Source organism: Nyctereutes procyonoides, unplaced genomic scaffold, assembly GCF_905146905.1.
Source record: "Nyctereutes procyonoides isolate TBG_1078 unplaced genomic scaffold, NYPRO_anot_genome, whole genome shotgun sequence".
NCBI lineage: Eukaryota > Metazoa > Chordata > Mammalia > Carnivora > Canidae > Nyctereutes > Nyctereutes procyonoides.
In genome coordinates, this window is record NW_026575159.1 from 14,272,350 (window position 1) to 14,293,535 (window position 21,186).

The window sequence follows — 21,186 nt, forward strand, 5'->3', positions numbered from 1 at the left end:
AAGTAAATGTGTGTACCGTTCTGTTCCTAATCTTAGACCATTTCTTTCTCTATGAATCTAAAAACTTCACAGCTTTCTTCTGTCTTCATGTGCATGCATATTAAGATGGACCCCCAAAATTGATGACAACCCAACAATTTTTCGACCTGCAAGAATGACCGTTTCATGCTGTTTAACCTAAGACATCACTCCATAGCCAATAATGTATTCACGCAGCCTGAACTATTAATATAACAATATGGAATCTTTTAAATACTAAAAACGAAAACAAAAATATAAGGCATGACTGCGCGATTTTCCTTTCCTGTATATACCCTGTAGTTAATGAATATAAAAATTTTTGCCTCTTGGTGGCAATGATTCTATTGTTTGCTTCCTGAACTTAACATTGGTTGTGCTTGGGAAAACAATTGAGTGCTATACTGAGGAGATGAGAAACTATTTTGGAGAGATGAGAAATATGCTCCATTGAGAAATAATATTCACAGAAAAAAAGTACAGTAATTCCACAGAACTTCCTGAGGACTGACTCCAGTTGGGATTCTCCTGGTGTCTTGTGAAAGAGTTTTAAAATCTCTGATCTTGAGTAATAAAAATCAGTGACTTACAATGACTGACACGCAGTTGGATGTCGTGCTCTTGTTGTACACCCCTGAAATATGAAATTCTGGAAGGTCTGATAAATTATATTTCACTTCCGATGGCACCCGTATGTACAAGGTTTAAAAGATATAAGGTTTTTCTTTAGCTTATTACTAGCAGATAATTTAGGCACGAAAGCAAATAAAACTAAAAGGAACATTTCCCAGGCCTCAAAGGCACCAATTTGTTAATTTTCTCAACATGATGAAAAAATAATATCTTTGTAAAGTAATGAATGTGACACTCTTACTTTTTGTAGTTCAAGTAAAGAGCCAAAGAGAGAATCTAAGAGTTCTGAAAATTACTGGAAAACTTAAGAAATGTGGTGTTTCCCTGGTCTTCCTGATACTGTGGGTAAATGATGGCACCAGAAACTTGAGGTCACACTGGACCCATGGGCACTGCTTTATGACTTCCATGGGCTTCCCTAAAGCCAGAGGCTCCTCACAGAGTCTTCTTCCTGTGGCCTGAGAGCTGCTTGAGTTTGGCTTTGTTGGCTTCTCCATCCTCTAACAAGGTCTCCTTGCTTTGCTCACAGAGGAGGTTCCAGCCCAGCAATACTTGGAAATCGATGAGGTGACGACAGATGGTTTCAGAGTGACCTGGCATCCCCTTTCAGCTGATGAAGGGCAGCACAAGTTGATGTGGATTCCAGTCTATGGTGGGAAGACTGAAGAAGTGAGTTTTCTGAAACAGCCTGGAAAGTAACCTGGAACATTTTCTCTGGAAGTGGATACCCATTGCGCATTTGAGTTGGTCTTCACTTTCAAAGAGATTAAGAATCCTTGAAGTAATTAATATTTTGCCTGGCATGGAGTTTTATATATGTCAAATCATATGATTTTTTTTGTAAGATTAAAATGGCATTTTTCCCCTTAAGCCTTAGTCATATATTTAATATATTTATAGGTTCTTTGATAAATGACATTGAATAAAGCTTCAGTTGGCACTTTTGCAATATTAGTAGCACATTTGTTGGGGAAACTGAAAGGAATGAAGTCTCTGGTTTGACTTTAAAATTGAGTTCAGTGGCCCTGGAGTGTTGTATACTTAGTTTTTTGCTGATGCTCAGGATACCTTTTTTCCTTTTTATTATTTTTTTCTTAACTTTCACCTCTATTCAAGTAAACCCAGTTACTAAGCACCAGATGCTTTTCAGGTTCTCCTAAGAGAAGACCAAGACTCATATGTTATTGAAGGCCTGGAGCCTGGCACCGAATATGAAGTTTCGCTGTTGGCTGTACTGGATGATGGGAGTGAGAGTGAGGTGGTGACCGCTGTGGGGACCACGCGTAAGTGTCTTTCTGGCTGAGGTGGACATCACCAGTGGTCATTCCTATACCCTCCCACCCACCTGGTTTCCTGCCCACCCGCCTTGTTCTGGGCTACAGAGGCTCCAATTTCTCTGTGTCCCCCAGAATTCTTCATATATTCTCACCTTTAATGAAACCGATATGTGAATCATATGAGAATCCTAGGGTATTCTCACCATAGAGGCAGAGACCATCTCTGTCTTGCTCACCATTATAGCCCTAGTATCTAGCTTAGTACTTGTTATATTTTTACTGTGCAATAAATACTTGTTGAATTGGTGGATGGATGGGTAAGATAATTTATAAATGAATACATGAGTGAACAAATAAACTGAGGGCAAGCATGTCCAAGAGCTTTTGGAATTTCCCAAATCAATCTTGGTTCCAAAAATCCTGTAGAAAGTTCACTCGCTGATTCATTCATCCCTTCATTTTTTAAATATGAGGTATTAACCACATATTAAATTCTCTTTGATGAGGTTCCCTGGGATCATATTCTGAAACAGAAAATTGCATCCAGAAGGTTAATTGAAGACTGTAGTGGGGAGATACATCTGTAAGGAAGTAAGGATGGCAGAATGAGACATAGGGAAAAGCTATAACTGAGCCCTTGGCTAATTCCCTGAGGAGTTCTGGACCTGGGATGACCCTCCAGAGTTGTCCCAAACTGAGTCAGTGGGGTTGAGTCTTTGTATCCCTCCATCTCCAGTCATTGGAGGTGGGCCATCCCCTAACAGTGTCTGTGACCTGAGGCGAGGCAGTTCCCAGAGCTCTGAGCCATTGGCAGCCAGTATTCCAGAAGCTGTGGATGAGCATGTTGACTCTGAAGAGGGGTTCTGGGTGGAGAACCGCACAACTGCTCCCATGCCCAGGGTGAATACACGACATAGAAAGTAATGCCTATTTTCCCCTTGGTGGTCTTGTTTGGCAGCCCTTTCATAGCTTGATCTACAGCTTGTTTATTTTCCTTTAATTACCATAGCTATGCCCCATTTCACAGTAACTGGAGGTTTCACAAAGTTACATGTGTCATTCAAATGTTTATGTGAAAGCTGGTATCTGTGATTAGAAACATTCACTTCTTGGGGTTTCAGTTTTCTTATCAGCAGAATAGATGCCATGTCTGCTTTATTTACAGCTCATTTCTTCATTCTTGCAACCACGGTCAAGATGGTTGAGAGGAGCAAGTAAGATAATATAGATGAAATTTTCTTTGAAAACTATAAAATGCTATATGCAAACGTGTAGTTACTATCATTGCAGAATTTTAAAGCAATGAATAATTTTTTTTTAGTTGACAGTTTTTGGACTGAACCACCTACAACCATAGCCCCCACCAGACCTGTGACCTCAGGTAAGGATGACTAGAATTTGTCCCCATTTCCCCATAAGAAAAGTTTGATTTAATAGAAGTGCTGTTATCCTAGTTTTATTTATTTTATATTATTATTTAGAAGTGGGGCCTCCCAATTCAAAAATTACTCCTCTTAGAACCTTTTAACCTCTTCTTAGCCCTAAAGGCCAATGAGTCTTCAGACCTTACTGTGACATCTCTCTACTTCCATCTTTGTTTTGAGTTCCAAGTCTTTAGACTCTCCTAGTCTTTTAGAGGGTATTAATGTAACATGCCTCAGGAATCTATCCCTTTTCTTGATCACAGTGACTTCTGTTGCTGTCTTTGAGAAGTATTCACATTATGGTGTCCTTGCATTTCTATGGGTAACCTAACCTGATAGGTCTCAGTTACCCACAGAATGGGATTTCTACCTCAGCTATTTTCTCTTTCAACTTAACTTCTGCCCTGTCCCCCAACTAGCTGTCTGTCAACTAGGTAAAACACAAGTTTGATTATACCATTTCTTTTTCTACCTAAAACCCTTCAGTGGCTGTCAATCACCCATTCATTCATTCATTCATTCACTGATTCATTCATTCTCCAGTGAATCTTTATTGAGCTCTTCTTTATCACGGTGCTCCCAAATCTCTTTGTCATAACATTCAAGATCCTTCTGCTTTTCTTCTTGGATTCAACCATATTTTTCAAGCTCTCCAATTTCCTTCTCCCTTCTAGAACTCCTTTCCCTGAAGGTGAGGCATTGCCTGGTACCCTCCCCCAATTTTGACTGCTACATGTCACTCTCTTGCTTCTCTGTGACACTTTTAGTATTTTTGTCAAGTGTCAATCCCTGTATGTCTCAAAGGCCTAACAGAGTCTGACAAAGGAAAAACTCAGTGAATGTTTTCTGAATGAATGAAGAAAAGAAAGTGTCACTGGAGAAGGATAAAAAGAAGTCAGGTGGGATAAATGAGGGAGAGATAAAGAAGTCAGGTGGGATAAATGAGGGAGTCAGCATCTCGGGAGAGGAGAAGGAATGTGTCAGAGACCATGGGTGAGGGAGTTTGGACAGATACTAGAGAAAGGATGCATATCTATGTGGGCTGAATGGGTAGAGGCAACCATGGTGAGAGATGAGTGCTTTGAGTGACAAGTCTTGAAACAGAAATGAGGGTACAGGCGAATAGGATGTATATTGGATGCTGGATTGCACACTGAGACTGACATCTGGTCCCTCATTTCTGCTTCTCCAGCAGAGCACTGGTGGGAGGTATTGGTGGGCATGCTCTCCTGGAGGCTCCCCATCAGGTTTCCTAGTCTAATGGTTTCTCCCCAGTTCCCCTTACTGGTGTATATACAGAACTGATAGGGAGGTCCATGGTCTCACCCTGTAAGCATCTCTGAAACTCATTTCTACCTGCTACCAGTAGGTATGATGGCCTCCCCACCCTCCTTACCTACTAAAGCTGAATTTCTCTTCATATGGCTCTATGTTAAAGAGATACATGAAGTGATGCTTCGTGCCATTTCCACAAATGGTCTCTTGAGCTCATTTTGGAATATGATGGGTTCATAGGTCTTTAATCCTTGGTTGTGCTTGTTCCAGTTTTCCGAACAGGAATCAGAAACCTGGTTGTAGATGATGAAACCACTTCTAGCCTGCGGGTAAAATGGGACATTTCAGACAGCAACGTGCAGCAGTTCAGGGTGACCTATCTGACTGCTCCAGGGGACCATGCGGAAGAAGTGGTAGGAACTGTCTGTATACATACGACTGGCTAGAAACCACTGGGTTTCCTGACTAACAGACCTAACAAGGCTCTCCTCAGATCAGTGCAGGCTTTACCCCTCCTCTCTTGGTGACTCTACCATCTCCAGGAACTAATGTTTTCTATTCATCCAAACTTAAATACTGGTTTCTTGATGACCTTTCTATCTCTAGAATTTGCTCCACATACAACTTGCTTCAAACTGATAAAGCTTCTGAACCTTGTCTTCCATGCTGCCTTGACAACTAGTTAGAACACCAATGTTGGGTCATATGTAGTCCACGGTACACTGTCTCTGTGTGTATATATGGTGGGCCCTTGAACAACATGGGTTTGAACTACACAGGTCCATGTATATGTGGGTTTTTTTTTTTATAAATACAGCACAGTACTGTGTATGTATTTTCTCTTGTGATTTTCTTGATAACATTTTTTTACAACTTACTTTATAGTAAGAACACACTATGTAATACATATAACATATAAACGTGTGCTAATTGACTATTTTCACAAATCGAGAAAACTTCTGGTCAACTGCAGGCTTTTGGTAGTTAAGTCTTAGGGGAGCCAAAAGTTATATATGAGTTTTGGACTGTGTAGGGGGTCGCCAGCCCTAACTCCTATGTTCTTCAAGGATCAACCACGGATATATGTGTGTGTGTGTGTGTGTGTGTGTGTGTGTGTGTATAGGCTTCTAACATATAAACTTTAATATATATGCATATATTAAACTTTTTCGCCCTTGGGAATATGATTAAATCTTCTATGCATGCATGAAGGGTTGTCTTTACATAGTTGAAGTGTTCCTAATAATAGCATCCATTAATGCATAGTTATGTTTTTCACTGACATCAACTCACTTTGATTAGTTCTATAGTCATTTCTAGCTTATTCTTAAATATGAGTGTTTCCCTTAGGGAACTTGGATTTTTATAGGCTGAGTTTTCCTTGTTTGGTTTAATTTGTTTTTCTGTATTAGAAACCTGTTTGTTTTTCTGTATTAGAAACCTGGGTCCACTTTTAGCCATGGCCTTCCTATATTTTCTTAATTTATATCATTCCATTTTCCTGGACATGCTTCCCATCAGACCAGATAACTCCAGTTTTCATCCAAAAGAAACTTTTCTTTTTAGTCATGGAATATGCTTTATTTAGCCTCATTGCTTGCATTTCTTCTTCTTATTATTTTGCCTACATTATTTTGAGACACTCTAGGAGAGACGTCTCCAAATTCATTATTGCTCAAGAATAACACTATTATCCTTTTTTCCTCCTCCTCACATATAAAGCCTTTGATGGAAAAATAAATTATATTTATATTTATATTATGCTTACATAAACAATGATTTGAGCCCAAAATTGTCTCAGAAAAGTACTTAGTTTCAGGTTGGTACAGGACTTGTAACAGAGCACAGTGATACCCCTGAAGATAGCCACATCCACTGGGAATAACCAGAAGTTCCCTGAAACTGGTCTGGGAGTACTTTTAGAAAGTTAATGAAAGTACTTTAGAAAGTTAAAGCTAATAAAATATTTAGATAGTTAAACAAAATTAATTGAATTATAAATTCACTCAGATAATACATTTCAAGTGGTCCATGATTGAAAAATTCAAAATAAAATTGTACTTACCAATGGTAAGTAGGGACATAGTTTGGTTGTTTTAATGTTCCCTATTATTGTCCCATATATAGTCCCTAAAAATGAGACCCATAAAAACTTCCCAGAGTAAGAGTTTCATTTTTGTTTTTTTTTTGTTTTTTATTTCTACTCTTTCCAAGAAACATATTAAGCTTCTTGCTAAATTATTGTTTCTAATTTGGAAAGATTAACAATTTAATCTCATGCATGCACTTGTAAGCTATGCAAGGTAAAATAATAATAATATTTACTTTGGATTGTTTTCTAGATAATAGTCCCTTTGCTAGTTTCTTTCATTTCACACTGTTTATTTTGAAACACTTGGACACCTACACGAAGGAAAAAAAGATCAAAAGTCTGAAACACACATGTGCCCCAGTTAAGCAAACCCTTCATAAAAATGAAAAATATTGATAAATTTGGTGGTGATTTTTACTTTGCAGAAGTGTTTTTGCTAAACAGAAGAAAGTAGTGTAGAATTCTTTACATTTCAAGCTCTTTCACTCAATTCCATTTGAACTGGATTTGTGCACACTTCATTTACAGGCATATTTTCAGGGACCCAGTTGAGGATTAATTGAGAATTTATCTCTGTGTTTTAGAAAATGTTACTTCTTCATAAGTGTATTATTACCAGAGATAGAAAGTGGGTGCATATAGATTTAGATTATAAAGCAAAAGTAGGGCAGGCAGATGCAGATCTCTATCAAAATCCAAAGCCCTTGAACTACCAATACCAATTGAGTATCTTTAAGTAATAATGCATGACCACGGAAGGCAGAGAGCTAAAGCACGTTATAAAAGTGAGAAAGGAGATGTGTCCAGATAAGAGAAATGCCTCTTAACATCTTTCTAAATTTTCCTTAACTATAACATTTAATGAGGTTTGCTTGAGGAAATAATCAAGTGAGAGAATGCTATTTGTATATAACATTTGTAAACCAAAGTACAACTTTAGCATATGTAAAACAAGGAGAATCCAATTTCCTTTTCCAGCTGAGTAAGCGAAGTATTCATGTATTTTCTAAACGTAATCAAATCTACAGATTATTTCCAATAAAATTTTTTTGAACTTTTAGAAAGTAAAGCTTCTTGGCCAGCAATGACTTTGACCTGAATTTGTTGTCAGGGTTTGGAGGTCTCACACTTCTTTATTTGTGAGAGGCTGATCAGGATTTCAGACTTTTCTAGAGCCTGGATGTCAACATCAATAACCATGACCTGAATTCTAATTTGCAAGAAATGTTCCAGAACACGTATGTGTACTCAGTGTGTGTCTGTGTCTCCTACCAGATAAGTTCCGATATTAAGATTTAGCTTTTAGAAACATTTGTAGCGAGTTGACACTGCAGCAACATCCAAGAACATGATCGTTTCTACCAGCAATTTTGTTTTATTGTACTTTATAAAAATATAGTCTTCAGTTGATTGGAATTAAAACAGCAGTGCCAAAGCTACCTAGTCCTTACCGCAGATAGCATTTGAATCAGTGTCTAGACACAGAATTTTGTAAGATGGGAACACAATGAGAGGCAGGGAACCCTCTTTCTGCTGATGGGATCCAGGCTGCTCTGAACAGCTTTGGGCAATAATGGAGCCAGACATGAAGTTCCATTTCTAAAAGAAAATTTAAAACGTGAAAGTTCACTGGTTAGATTTGCATCTCATTTAACCATAAGCATCTTTTATAGAATTGTTTTATAAACAAAACCACCATCTGCTATGATCTACAGCATCTGTTTTTGGTATGAGCCCATCTTTACCCTGCTTTGTGCAAACAAGCAGAGGCCAAGCAGAAGGGACTTTGCATTCCCAAGAGGATATTTACATTTTATTCTTGGAATGGAATATCATTAGGATAAAAAGGTTCAAGTGGTGTAGCCACAGGGAGCAGGGTATAGTAGTTAAAGCAAGGCTCAGGCTAGATATCCTGGATTGCAGGATGGTTTCTTTACTCAGAAGCTGTGTGGACCTCAATTTCCCCATATGTAAAAGTAGTGTAATGTTTCTCCTTACCTCCAAGGGTTGTGATGAAGAGTAAGTGAATTACTATAGTAAAATCCTTAGGGTAGCAGCTGGCACATAATAATTGCTGGGTAAAAGATGGCTATTATTATAAACCACAGCAATTACTTCCTACCAAGCTCAGTGATTCCTCCACAGTGGCCCTATTGCTTTTCAGAATCCCATAGTCTAAGTGTGATTGGTTCCAAGCCCATGCATTTCTCAGTTTGCAAGATGATCTTATTTAAGGAGGATCAACATGGGTGGTTTGCTAAACAGACAGCTCAGATGGAATGCCCAGGCTCTGTGCTTTGGAAGAGTTCTATTTAAAAGAAGTGCCCTGGAGGAAGCTACATTGATGGGGTAATGCAAGTCAGGGCAACCACTGTTCTTCCTTTACCTGTCTTAATGCCAGGGTTATCTCACTCATTCAAAAATAAAGCAGAGCTCTTAAAAAAAAAAAAAAAAAAAAAAAAAACCTCCCTCCCAGGTCCACATCAACTCAACTCTGTAGTATATTTCAATGTCCCTTTCATGTAAGGAGTAAAATCATACTAATTCAATAAAAGATCACCTAATTGAGACTTCCTTTTTAACAATATATTTTAGAAAATTGCTTTTAGATCTTAGTGGTATCTTGGCAACAGCTGCTTCTGGGTTCAACTTGAGGCTTCCTAGGGCTTATTCCATGATTTATTGGTCTCTTCCCTCATCCAGAAGTAGACAGCACAGCCCTTTGCCTGCTGGCATTTTACCCAGCCCTTGAATCAAAAAGCATCTCCAGCTGTCCCAGTCTTGTGATTCCTTTAAACACGTTTGGGTCAGTACTTAGATTCTTACATAGCATTTTTCCAGCCACGATTAAGTTCCTTAAATGGCCCAGAGGTGTGCCAGCATCTGACTGCAGAAGCAGAGGCAAAAAATTTTGTGGTTTTAACATTGAGAACATGTGGCTTTTCTCATGTGGTCCGTATGTTCATTTAGGGATCCCAGAATTTGCACCACTGAGCCATATGGCGTGTTACACTGATGCTTGTGCAACGTGGATCTCGCCACTGCATTTCACTTTTTGTAGCCTTGAGAGGTAGAGTGATGGTGATTTCAGATGGAAGAAGGAATCTCCTTTTAGAAATAAGCCTGCCACATTTTTTTTTTCCTCTGGAAAACATGGATTTAATGTGTGGTTGTTCTTGGCTAGCTTCTATTCTTTTCTAAAGTACTGGGATTAGATTATGTCTGAGAGGGTAAAGAAGAGAAGGCTGGATTTTCAAGAGGATACTTAAGTAGAATAAAAAATGATAAGCAGGCTGGGTTATAGAATGAACACTCCTCAGCTATAAACACCTGCTTTCCAAATAGACGACTATTCTCACTTCTGGGTCCTTTACACATGCTGAAAAGATGTCAAGAGAAGAGAATGTCGAGAGAGATGTCTGTCCCCAGAGCTTATTTTCTTCACATTGAAACCTGCATTAGAGGTTATAAACTAAGGGCTGCTGTAGGGGAATTCTAGAGAGAAATGCTTTTGCATGGATGCTTATTTTTCTCATCACTGTCCAACCACATTGCCTTGCTTTTGATTATTTCAAGGTCCCCATCGTCTTGCTCCATTAGTAGACCAACAGAAACAAAGGTCTTCACTAAGACCATGGCCTTTTGCCTTTCTTTTCAGATTATGGTGCCTGGAAGCCAGAACAATCTCCTTCTGAAGCCTCTCCTTCCCAATACGGAGTACAAAGTCACGGTGACTCCCATCTATGATGATGGAGAAGGTGTCAGCGTCTCTGCCCCTGGAAAAACCTGTGAGTGAAGCTTTCTCCTTGTGCATACTAGCTGACTAATTAATTGAAAATGCCCATCCCCGGTAGTGTGCCCTGAAAGCCACGGTGTATTGGGGTGAAAAGAGCAAAAGAAATTGGAGACAGAAAATCCATGTTTGAGTCTTGTCTCTACCTGGGCAAGCTGTATGGCTTTGGGCAAGGTGAGCAATTGCTCTGGGCTTCAGTTTTCTTGTGTAGTTAAGCTAAGACTTAACAAACAACTAAGTCTTCCTCTTCTAGTATCTAAGTCATCACAAGTCCTGTTGATTCTCCAACATGTGTTCCTCGGGCCAGTCGTCTTGTCTTCATCTGACTGCTCCGCCCTGATCCATGCCTCACTCTCTGTCACTAAAATGAGTGCTTCCACCTTGGATCCTTCGTTCTCCTCATGGCAGCCCAAGAAGCTTTTCAAAATAAAAATGATCTCATGTCAGGCTTCTGTTTCAAGCTTCCCAAGGGCCTCCCATTGTACTCAGGATAAAATGCAGCATCCTTCCCTTGGTCCTACAAGACCTGAGCCCTGCCAATTTCCGTAATCTCATCCCTTCACAAATGTCCCAGCCATACCTCCTTTCCTGCTCTTCATTGGACATTTGAAGCTTGTTTTCACCTTAGGACTGATGGACTGGCCATTTCCCCCAAACAGAATGGCCTTCCCCAGGTAGTTGCATTGGAGGCTTTTTCTTGTCATTTCGATTCCAGCTCAAAGTCACCTCCTCAGACTTTTCTGACTACTCCATGCAAAGTAGCTTCTGCTCTCTAAACTCTCAAGCTGGGTTTTTTTTTTTTTGATTGTTATTTTGTTGTTGTTTTATCATGCTATGGCACTAATTGCCATCTAATATTTTCTTGTTTACTCAAATACAGGAGTATTTTTTGTTTGTCTGTCTCTCCTTGGAGAACACATCACAAAAGCCCAGGACTTCATCCCTACTGTTTGTTTTTCTGTGCAAAGCCCCTGTGGCCCTGTGTGGCATGGAGGGGGCACCACTCAGTGTCTGTTTTGGGTAGATTGGCCATGATGATCAAGCCAGGTGTATGTACCGAGGAGCACCCTTAGTTACAGTACTACAAAGTCTTAGCTGACTTCATTACTGCATGGTTGTCTGTGCTGGCATGAATTACCCCAGAACCTGGTGACATAAAATGGGAAGCATTTTATTCCAGTACATGATTTTATAGGTCAGGAAATTAGGTGGGGCTTGCTGGAAATTCTGCTCCACATGGTACAGATTAAGGTCACCTGGTGGCTGGGTTGATCTAGAGCATCCAAGACAACTTTACCTACATGTCTGGCATGTTGGTGGGGTTGCCTGGAAAGCTGGACTCAGCTGAGCCTCTCTCTCTCTCTTTCTCTCTGTTTCGCCTCTGAGCCTCTCCATGTGCTCTTTCCAGCAGGAGAGTCATAGTTTCTTAAGTGATGACTCAGAAGCCTAAGAGTGGAAAGTAGAGACTGTCAGGACAGTTAAAGGCTATGTGTGGCACTGGTACAGTGTCACTTCTGCTGTAATTTTTTGGGCGAGGCGTTCATAGAACACACCCAGGTTTGAAGTGCTGGCCATGGCCTGCCTCCACCACCCACTGGGAGGAAGGTTAAAGATGCACCCATCTTTAATCCAATGCAGTTACCAAGCAGTTGTGCAACTAGATGCAGAATGGTGGCAAGGGCTGAATTCTGTACTTGGGCACCTAAGTGTGGCTTTTTCAAGTTAAGTGTACAAGTCATTAAAATCCTGTAGCTGCTGGGTTTTAAAAAATATTTTATTTATTTATTCATGAGAGACACAGATAGAGAGGCAGACATAGGCAGAGAGAGAAGCAGGCTTCATGTACGGAGCCCAACGTTGGACTCAATTCCAGGACTCCAGGATCATGCCCTGGGCTGAAGTCAGGCTCAACCACTGAGCCACCCAGTCATCCCTAACTGCTGGTTCAAAATAAGCATTAGTGAATTCAGCTGTTCTGAGTTGGTTTGGGATTATTTTTAACACCCTAATACCTCATAAAGTTACTGTAAACCCTGCTACTGTGGGGAGGGGAGGGAAAGAGAAGGAAAGGAGGTGATGGGAAGGCAAAGGAGCTTCATCTAATTGCTGTTGCCCTGGGCTCAAAGATCTACTTTTAACTTTCATATGTCAGAAATTAGCGTGATATGTAAAAGGCTTCCACAATGAGCAAATATATACAGCAACACAAATAAAAACCATTTAAAGACTTTTACTATAGAACTATGACTTAAATCTCATTGCAAAAATACCACCACATGTAACAGTATCTATATAGTAAAATTATTTCAAGATGTTCGTGGATGATCTTAATTTGAATGGTAGTCAACACAACTCCATTCCACCAACAGCAACAAAAATGATGATGGTGGTACCTGTCAGTATGCACACTGGTTTGCAAAGGTTGTCCACAGGGCAGCCTGGGTGGCTTAGCAGTTTAGCGCTGCCTTCTGCCCAGGGCGTGATCCTGGAGTCCCGAGATCGAGTCCCATGTGAGGCTCCCTGCATGGAGCCTGCATCTCCCTCTGCCTGTGTTTCTGCCTCTCTCTTTCTTTGTGTCACTCATGAATAAATAAATAAAAATCTTAAAAAAATAAAATAGAATTTATAAAACAAAAACAAAGGTTGTCCACATAAATAGCTTACTGTTTTGATAAAAAGTTAGAAAAAGAAAGAAAAAGAAAAATATTGGTAAACGATAATGTATAATTTCTTTTTTTTCTTTTTAAAACTTTATTTCAACATAACTATGCTAATAGAAATACAATCATATTTGTTAATAGAATGCAATTTAAGTTTAACTTATCCTACACAATTTGGACCAAAAGCTTGGCTTAAACTTAAAAAAAAAGGGATTTACAATCTGGTTTATTTTTCATCTATTAAAAATGTACATAAAAGAACCTCCTATCAAATGCTCCCAAGGCAGGCAGCAAGAACCTTGAGAAGTTACCCTTTGGTTTGTCTCAGAAAAATTATATGTATTGCACTGTAAAAGTTTATAAAGTTGGTGCAACAAAACATTGTTGTAATGTTTCAATGCCAGTTTACAAAGACCAATTAATGGGCATTGAAAAGGGTGGGAAGAGCCTATGTACACAATTGAAAATATAAAAGCTATGTGATTTAGTTAAAATTGCATATAGATTGTGAGTCTACAGTATAGACTTAAAATATATTGTAATTACTATATGCATATATACAAACCAAGATTCAGATAATTTCTTGAATCTGAATTAACACTCTCAGCTCAGTTCATTTACTGAGGTCAACAAGGAAGCGGCACACCAGCTGTTTTTCTGGTTTATGTAAAAAAGAAAATCAAGTTTCTTCCCCAGCTTTTCGGTTGATTATAATTTCAAACAATACAGGCAATATGAAAGTGAATGCAAAAAAAAATCACAATCTTACCTCCTATAATTACCATCATTACCATGGTGGGAACACCCTTGATATTGCTGTACAAAAATACCTTGACAGTGGAACACAGTGGTGAATAGACAGAAATGTGTAATAAACACTATTCAATTCAGTTTTACTCATAGTAAACTGAAGAAAAAGGAACAAGAATGACCTTGAATGAGGTGCAGATCTTCACATGAAAATGTTTCATCATGAGAATTTATTTTCTATATATTTAATTTTTAGAACCACAGACTCTCAAAATCTGTTTTTAATACATTTTTACTTATAAATAATTTAACATTATGAGAAGCTAGCTTACGTTTTGTTAACAGTATAGTTTGTAAAGATGGAAACCACATTAAACCACTGTTTTCCCTTTTCTCTATGCAGTGCCTCCCTCTGGTCCCCAAAACCTACGGGTCTCAGATGAATGGTATAACAGGTTGCGCATTACATGGGATCCCCCATCTTCCCCCGTAAAGGGCTATAGGATAGTCTACAAACCTGTTAGTGGTAAGTAATGCTTTGTAAAAAATATTATTACCATGATTAGGCATCTGAAATGGTTTTTAAGATAAATTATTTCTCTTTTGATTTTCTATCTATCTTTGATTTTATCTTTAGTTTTGAGAAGTGGGAAAGGTCTTACTTTTTTGAAAAAAAATGTTTTTCCTTGTATAGTCAGTGTTAGGGTAGATATTATTAGAAGGATGGAGTTATGACCCTGCTTAAAAAATGACTGGGCATGTTTATCAGCAGAATACATACTTGTTATGCACCTAACCAAGGCACAGCCTAGCTTTGTTTGAGGCCAGTGGTTGTCAATTGATGCAGTTTTGCTGCCCAACAGGGAGATTTTCGATTGCTACAATTTGGGGCAGGAGTTGCTGTTGGCATTGGGCAAATACTGTTAGGCATCTACAAGTCACAATACTTGCTCCCCACACCCCAGAATTAGGAATTATCCTGCCCAAAATGTCACTAGCACTGAGGTTGAGAAATCTTGCTCTAAGTCAAGTGGAGGAGTTATATGTGGTCATTTGAATGAAGAGTTTGGTGTATGCGAAAATCACTACTGAAATGACACATACATACGGAAATACAGAAACAGATTGTTGGAAGGGGTTCTGAAATAAAGTGAGGAGTATTTTAGGACCTTGTTAGTAACTCAAAACTCTTAACGAAGGAGCACAGATGGGAAAAGGCAGAGGTAAATAAGTTTGTATAGGACTTAATCAGGAATGTTTTTAATGCTAAATCAAAGACTCCACTGGGTTGAAAAAGAGGTGAAAATGTAAAGGCCCAAAGAAGCCAGCTGGTCATGGGCCTTGGAATAATAGTGTCATCTGTTTGTTCTTTAAAAAAATGCTAAAAGGAGGGGATAGAACTGGTAGCGGTAACATTTACGCTGGACCCCCATGTGGCAAGGTAGAGCACAGTGTCCATGATAAAATTTGTTGCTACTGCCCCTTGCATACCTGTGGAGGACAAGGCTGGGTGTCTTCAAAGGGACAGTTGAGAATGACTTCTTTAGTTTGGCAAGGGCCCCAAAGCCTATGGTAATATGGTAGCTCCACTGGGAAGGCCTTACAACATGGTGATGGTGGATTGTGAGGCAGACCAGCTTCTCTAAGAAAGCACGAGGGAAAGCACTATATTTGAGAAAAGGATTAGTTCCCTAAAAAGAGCCCTTGCATGGCATTCAGGTATGTAACTCTCAGAGCCAAACAGGGCTAAGTTCAAACCCCAACTCTGCTGTTTGTCTTCTATGTAATCCTTGGTGACTGAAACACAGTCGAGTAAATACAATTCCTGTCAAGAGTGTTTCTATCTTTCCATGTTCTGGTGTAACTGAAATATATACTCTTTCTCCCTCAGTTGCTGGCCCGACCCTAGAAACTTTTGTGGGATCTGGCATTAACACCATTCTTATCACAAACCTCCTCAGCGGAATGGACTACAATGTGAAAATATTTGCTTCCCAGGCCTCAGGCTTCAGCGATGCTCTGACGGGCGTGGTAAAAACACGTAAGGCTAATGTCCTGTTGCCTCAGCCCCTGCATGTGGTTTTGCTGCTTTGTTTTCACTGTAACACAAGCCGTGCTTCAACTTGGCAGTGGGTTATTTTCCTCAGCATTGCCCTTTCTCGGTGTTTCATGGAAAGAAAGGTGTGCTCCTCACTCAGGGCTGGAGTTCAGAGTCCCGGTTGGCAGGCCGAATGTCAGAACCTGGCATTCAAATCACTTGATGGTGGTGGATAGGATTTCCTTCTGGAAAGTCTTTGTTGCCACTTTTCACATTAGGTGAAATTTTCCAACCAGCCTGTAGCCTGACATGGCCAACGCCAGTCAAAGTTGGGTGGTGGGGACGGGGGAGTTTGCCTTTCTTCAGAGTCTTTGCCTTCCCCCCTACGTGAACACACACACACACACACACACACACACACACACACACACTTTTTGCCCATAAAAAATATAAAAAGGATTTCCTTCTTTACCTTTTAAGGATTTTCATGCTGTCTGCACACCATCTGGGACTCCTCATTGGCATGTACCACGTCCAGACTCCCATGGTATAATGCAACATTTTCCAAACTCCAGCATGTATATTCCATATTCCTCATGTTTGTTATCCTTCCACACCATCTGTTTAATGTATTTCTTTAAATAGACTTAAATTTTTTTAACTTAAATACTTTTCAAAACGAGGTAATTATCCACAACAGAAGACCAGCATTTTTAATACACATTTAAGATAATACATAAATAATGAAACTAAAAATGGGGTGGCTGTGTGCTAATTAAAATCATGCTGAGTGCTATCCACTGTGCATGCCCCACACTTGAGAAGGATAGTCAAAAGTAGAAGCCTTAAATCTGCCTCTTATCAGCTGTGACCTTGAGCAAATTACTTCACTTCTCGGAGCTCAAGGTTTCTCGACTCTAACATGAAGATAACAGGCTGATAGTGAGGCTTATAGAAATAATATGTAAAAGTGGCTACCATATGGCAAGCACTACTGAATAACCATTATTATTATTTTAATAATTGTGCTTTACACTCTTGGCCCATAAGTCACTCTCATCCCTAATCAAATAATTAATCTGATGAATAGAATGATGCAAGAATGGGGCCTATATTAAACCAGGCCTATATGTTTAGCCACCTACATTTTGGATAGGACCAGGCTTTTCATTAGAAGAGGCTTCCTGGATCTTTTTTAATGGATTATTTTAAGACCTTAAAGGCTGGGTTACAAAATCAATTTAATCTTAGAAGAAAATCTGTCCCAACAGATCTAGGAAGGCTTTGGCCTGTGGTTCTGACTTTTGTACTGGGATGGTGAAGTGATGCCACTCTGGGCACCATGGTGATCTCCAAGGGAATTCCCTCTGGTGTTCTATTATTAGCAATCCCACCATCTTTCCTTAGGAGCACTTAGAACCTCCTGTGCCTTTCTCTACCCCATCTCTTCCCTTCACTGGCTTATCTTCATTTTCCTTTCTAGATCACTCTTTCTGTCTGGGCCACTTTTTTCCTGTCTCGATGAGTTTGTTTTGTTTTTTTTTTTTATTGGTCTCTCTTCTCCCTCCCTGATCTGTCTTGTCACTTTCTGCCCTCTTTTCTCTGCTTCTTTCCATCTTCTGTTCCAACCCTCTTCTCTCCTTCAATAAGTATGTTGGTTATGCCAAATATATATATATATATATATTTAAGATTTTTAAATTTTATTTATTCATGAGAAACACAGAAAGAGAGGTAGAGACATAGGCAGAGGGAAAAGCAGGCTCCCTGCAGGGAGCCTGATGTGGGACTCAATCCCAGGACCCCAGGATCATGACCTGAGCCAAAGGCAGATCCTCAATCACTGAGCCAGCCAGGTGCCCCCAAATATATTTTAAGAGAGTGATGGTATTGAATTGTTTTATATTCTGTCCTTAAAGTAAAAATTAGATGGGCTTATTATTTGTTTTCTTTCTTTATCCCAAGCCAAGCAAAAGCCCATACAATGGCAAATAAATTAATTTAATATGTTTTTTTAAATTTAGCATGGGGACATAAATCATCAATGATTTCCTTTTTTTAATGGAACAAGAGGGCTTATTGATTTGGCCTTGGGAAAAGGGGTCCTCTCTCTCTGATCTAACAGAAAGGAACAATGTGAAGATGTAAATATTGATTAGACAAGATCATTTTTACCATTTTGAAAACTAATTTTAAACTATTTTTATTATGTGAGGTAGATAAAAGTAAGAAAAAATTGTGGACAAAAGTCAGAAGTCATTAGAGAAAGTAAACATTAATTTTCTACTTTCTCTATTTGAGTCTAACTGATAAACATCAGATATATTTACTTCTTTCTTGTATTGAAGAAATATTATTTTTATTGCTTCCCCAAAAAACCTTTCTATGAATCATTTTTGTATATCACAGTGTTCTACAATAAATAGGAATCTGTGTATTTTTTATAATTTTTATGGGTTAAATCTTTCATTTTTACATCTTCAAAACTGTGTTCATTCTCCTTCAATCATGTTTTGAAGGCCAGTCCTTATGAGATTGTTCCTGTTTGAGTAAGACTTACCTTTTGTCAATTTTGTAGTCTCTTTTATTTAAGCCAAGGCCATCCTTCAGTGGTTGATAAGTGCATATGGTATTTAATTTTTTAATTATAAAAGTATTATTTATTAATTATGGGATATTTAGAAAAAACAAATAAATAAAGAGGGAAGACTAAAAATTACCCAGAATTCCCCATCCATTGTATCTGGTCTTTTCCCTATGAATAGATATTTCCTTTTTTGTTTACAAATATCTGACAGACCATATTACACATAATGTTTTGCAGCTGCTTTTTTCAGTAATAAAATAATTATCTTTTGTGTACTAATTTATTATGAGTTGATGAATTTCCTACCACTGGCTATGCAAACTTTGAATTAGAGTTTTATTGCATTAAATAAAGTTAATTTCAGACTTGGGGACATTTATGGCATTGTCTTTAGTGTGACATAAGTATGTTTCTATTTCATTATAGTGTTTTTAGGTGTGACCAATCTTCAAGCAGACCAGATTCAAATGACCAGCTTGTGTGCTCGATGGCAGGTGCATCGTCATGCCACTGCCTATAGGGTGGTTATAGAATCACTCCAGGGTAAGTGCAACCCATCACAGGTGATTTTGTTGGGCACTCCTTTACTTGATTCTAGGCAAATCTCTATGGACAACATGTAGGTTACATTAGACCAGAGCCCTCCCTTGAGGAGGCAGTGTTGTATTATGGATCATGAAGGATATGGAGTCAGAATGGCTAGTTAAGCCAATTACTTAGCGTCTCCAAATGATCATTTTCTCATATGTTAATGGCTACAACCAGTGCCAATTTTATGGTATGGTATTCTCAGCTTAAGCTGAGATGAATCCATGTGAGACACTTACAACGGTGCTTTGGACACATTACGTTCCAAAGAAATGTTAGCTGCTATTGGTAGTAAGAGACAAATAGCCAGGACTAACACACAGGAAAATTATACGGTATTATTATTTTGGTATTTACTCCATGGGGATCTCAGTTTGACTTTACTGACTTCCCTTACTGACTCATTTTATCTTGGGGGATAATTGGTGAACAACAGATTCATTCAGGAGATGGTTTAATATATCTATACCATCATGGGCAGGTTTTTTATTATTGCCTTCCTCAAGTACATTTACAATTGGGGATTTTGTTTGAAAGTTGGAACGCTAAAAATGTCTGCTTACTTCAATTAAAAGTTTCAAGAACAACAGCCAAAGGCTGATTCCCAAAGAGTGAGTTTCTAGGGACTGTTCATCCTGTTTTCACACTGTCAGTTTGGATAATGTGAAATCAAATAATGAAAAATTACTTTTATCTGATTTGTATTATCAGTAGAAAAGATATGTCTTGTTATTTGGGGGAGACTCTAGGAGACACTGGAGAATCCTGAGTGGTCTTTCTAATATCTTTCAAATTTGGTAATAAAATTGTTAAAAATTTTCTTTCTTGACAAATGAGCATGGTTCTCATTTAAAAAAAAAAAGCAGAAGGAGCTAATTCTGGGGGTTTGAATGAGACTGGGCTATGTAGTCCATATATCAGGCTATAACTACATCCAAAGTGCAGAAATCTCACTTATCCAATCCAGAGAGTAGAAAGCACAGATTAGTAGAGTGGTGAGAGCATTTGGAGATGCTCATGGAGAATATGAAAATAGAACATAAGCAACATAAGAAGAGACTCCTGCCAACCCCAGCCAAGGCATTGTCTCAATAGACGTGCTAAGTCTCTAATTCCATAATTCCCTGTTTATGATCCTATGAGGATCCCTTTAGCCTGGTGTGACTGAACATATGGGAGTGGCTTTATTCTGGGATAAATACAGAGTAAGGAAAAGTTGGGACAAGTCATATGGATTTTTTGGTTTAATTTAATATGATTTATGGGATTTGTGAGCAAAAGTACATGATAGCCATGCAACTGTTTGAGAAACAAGTATAAAATCTCAAAGAATTATGTTTCATATATCCTTATAAAACCAGCTAAGCCACATTTTCGTATGGAAGGGTTGACATTTAGTTGTATTTATTAGGCTTTAAGAAAAACACTAAGGATAAAAATCACACTCTCAAACTACCCCACAATTTGTTGTTGTTGTTGTTGTTGTTGTTGTTGTTTTATCCTTTTATGCTATTTAAGAAGTTGACGTGAAGGGACATAGGCTCCTATGGATATTCATTGTCTTTCATAAAGATTATAATTATATAGACTGACATAAAGATATGTCAAAACTGGCTTTATCAATGGAATTAGTGAGCTCCATATGTATTATTTTTAAATTAAATGTCTTTAGCACATTTGCAAAACTGCAGTGGGATTTTTCTCAGAGAATATGATGGGTATATCTGACAGCCTTGATCTGGTAGTCTAAAACCTCAAAGAGCTCTTTCTGAAGCCAAGACCTTTGTTAGCAAAAAAAAAAAAAAAAAAAAAAAAAATGAGTCCACATTTCCTTCTTATCTTCTAGCAAAGTTAACTTGTACTCCCTCACTATTATTTCCAGGCTGCCAAAAACCTCTTCAACTAAGCCTTGATAGAAGCCTCAATTAAACAAGAATGAACAAAGTGTTGCTCAATTGATTTTTCATCAACATTTGTAGCTGAGAGATTTATGAGTCCAATTAGCTTACATCTCATTCACCCGATTGTCTGAGTAATATTAATTAACGGAC

At 38.6% G+C, this 21,186-nt stretch overlaps 1 protein-coding gene across 2 annotated transcripts in view; it reads left to right on the forward strand.

The window, feature by feature from the left end:
• The window catches only part of COL14A1 (collagen type XIV alpha 1 chain), a 217,171-nt gene that overhangs the window by 87,884 nt on the left and 108,101 nt on the right, over positions 1 to 21,186 (forward strand). For both annotated transcript variants that reach the window (XM_055314233.1, XM_055314231.1), the window contains exons 16-23: positions 1,181 to 1,320; positions 1,802 to 1,934; positions 3,250 to 3,309; positions 4,898 to 5,040; positions 10,378 to 10,507; positions 14,326 to 14,448; positions 15,814 to 15,963; positions 18,974 to 19,090. In XM_055314233.1, coding sequence (XP_055170208.1) covers positions 1,181 to 1,320; positions 1,802 to 1,934; positions 3,250 to 3,309; positions 4,898 to 5,040; positions 10,378 to 10,507; positions 14,326 to 14,448; positions 15,814 to 15,963; positions 18,974 to 19,090 — 996 coding nt within the window. The remainder of the gene's footprint in view (positions 1 to 1,180; positions 1,321 to 1,801; positions 1,935 to 3,249; positions 3,310 to 4,897; positions 5,041 to 10,377; positions 10,508 to 14,325; positions 14,449 to 15,813; positions 15,964 to 18,973; positions 19,091 to 21,186) is intronic.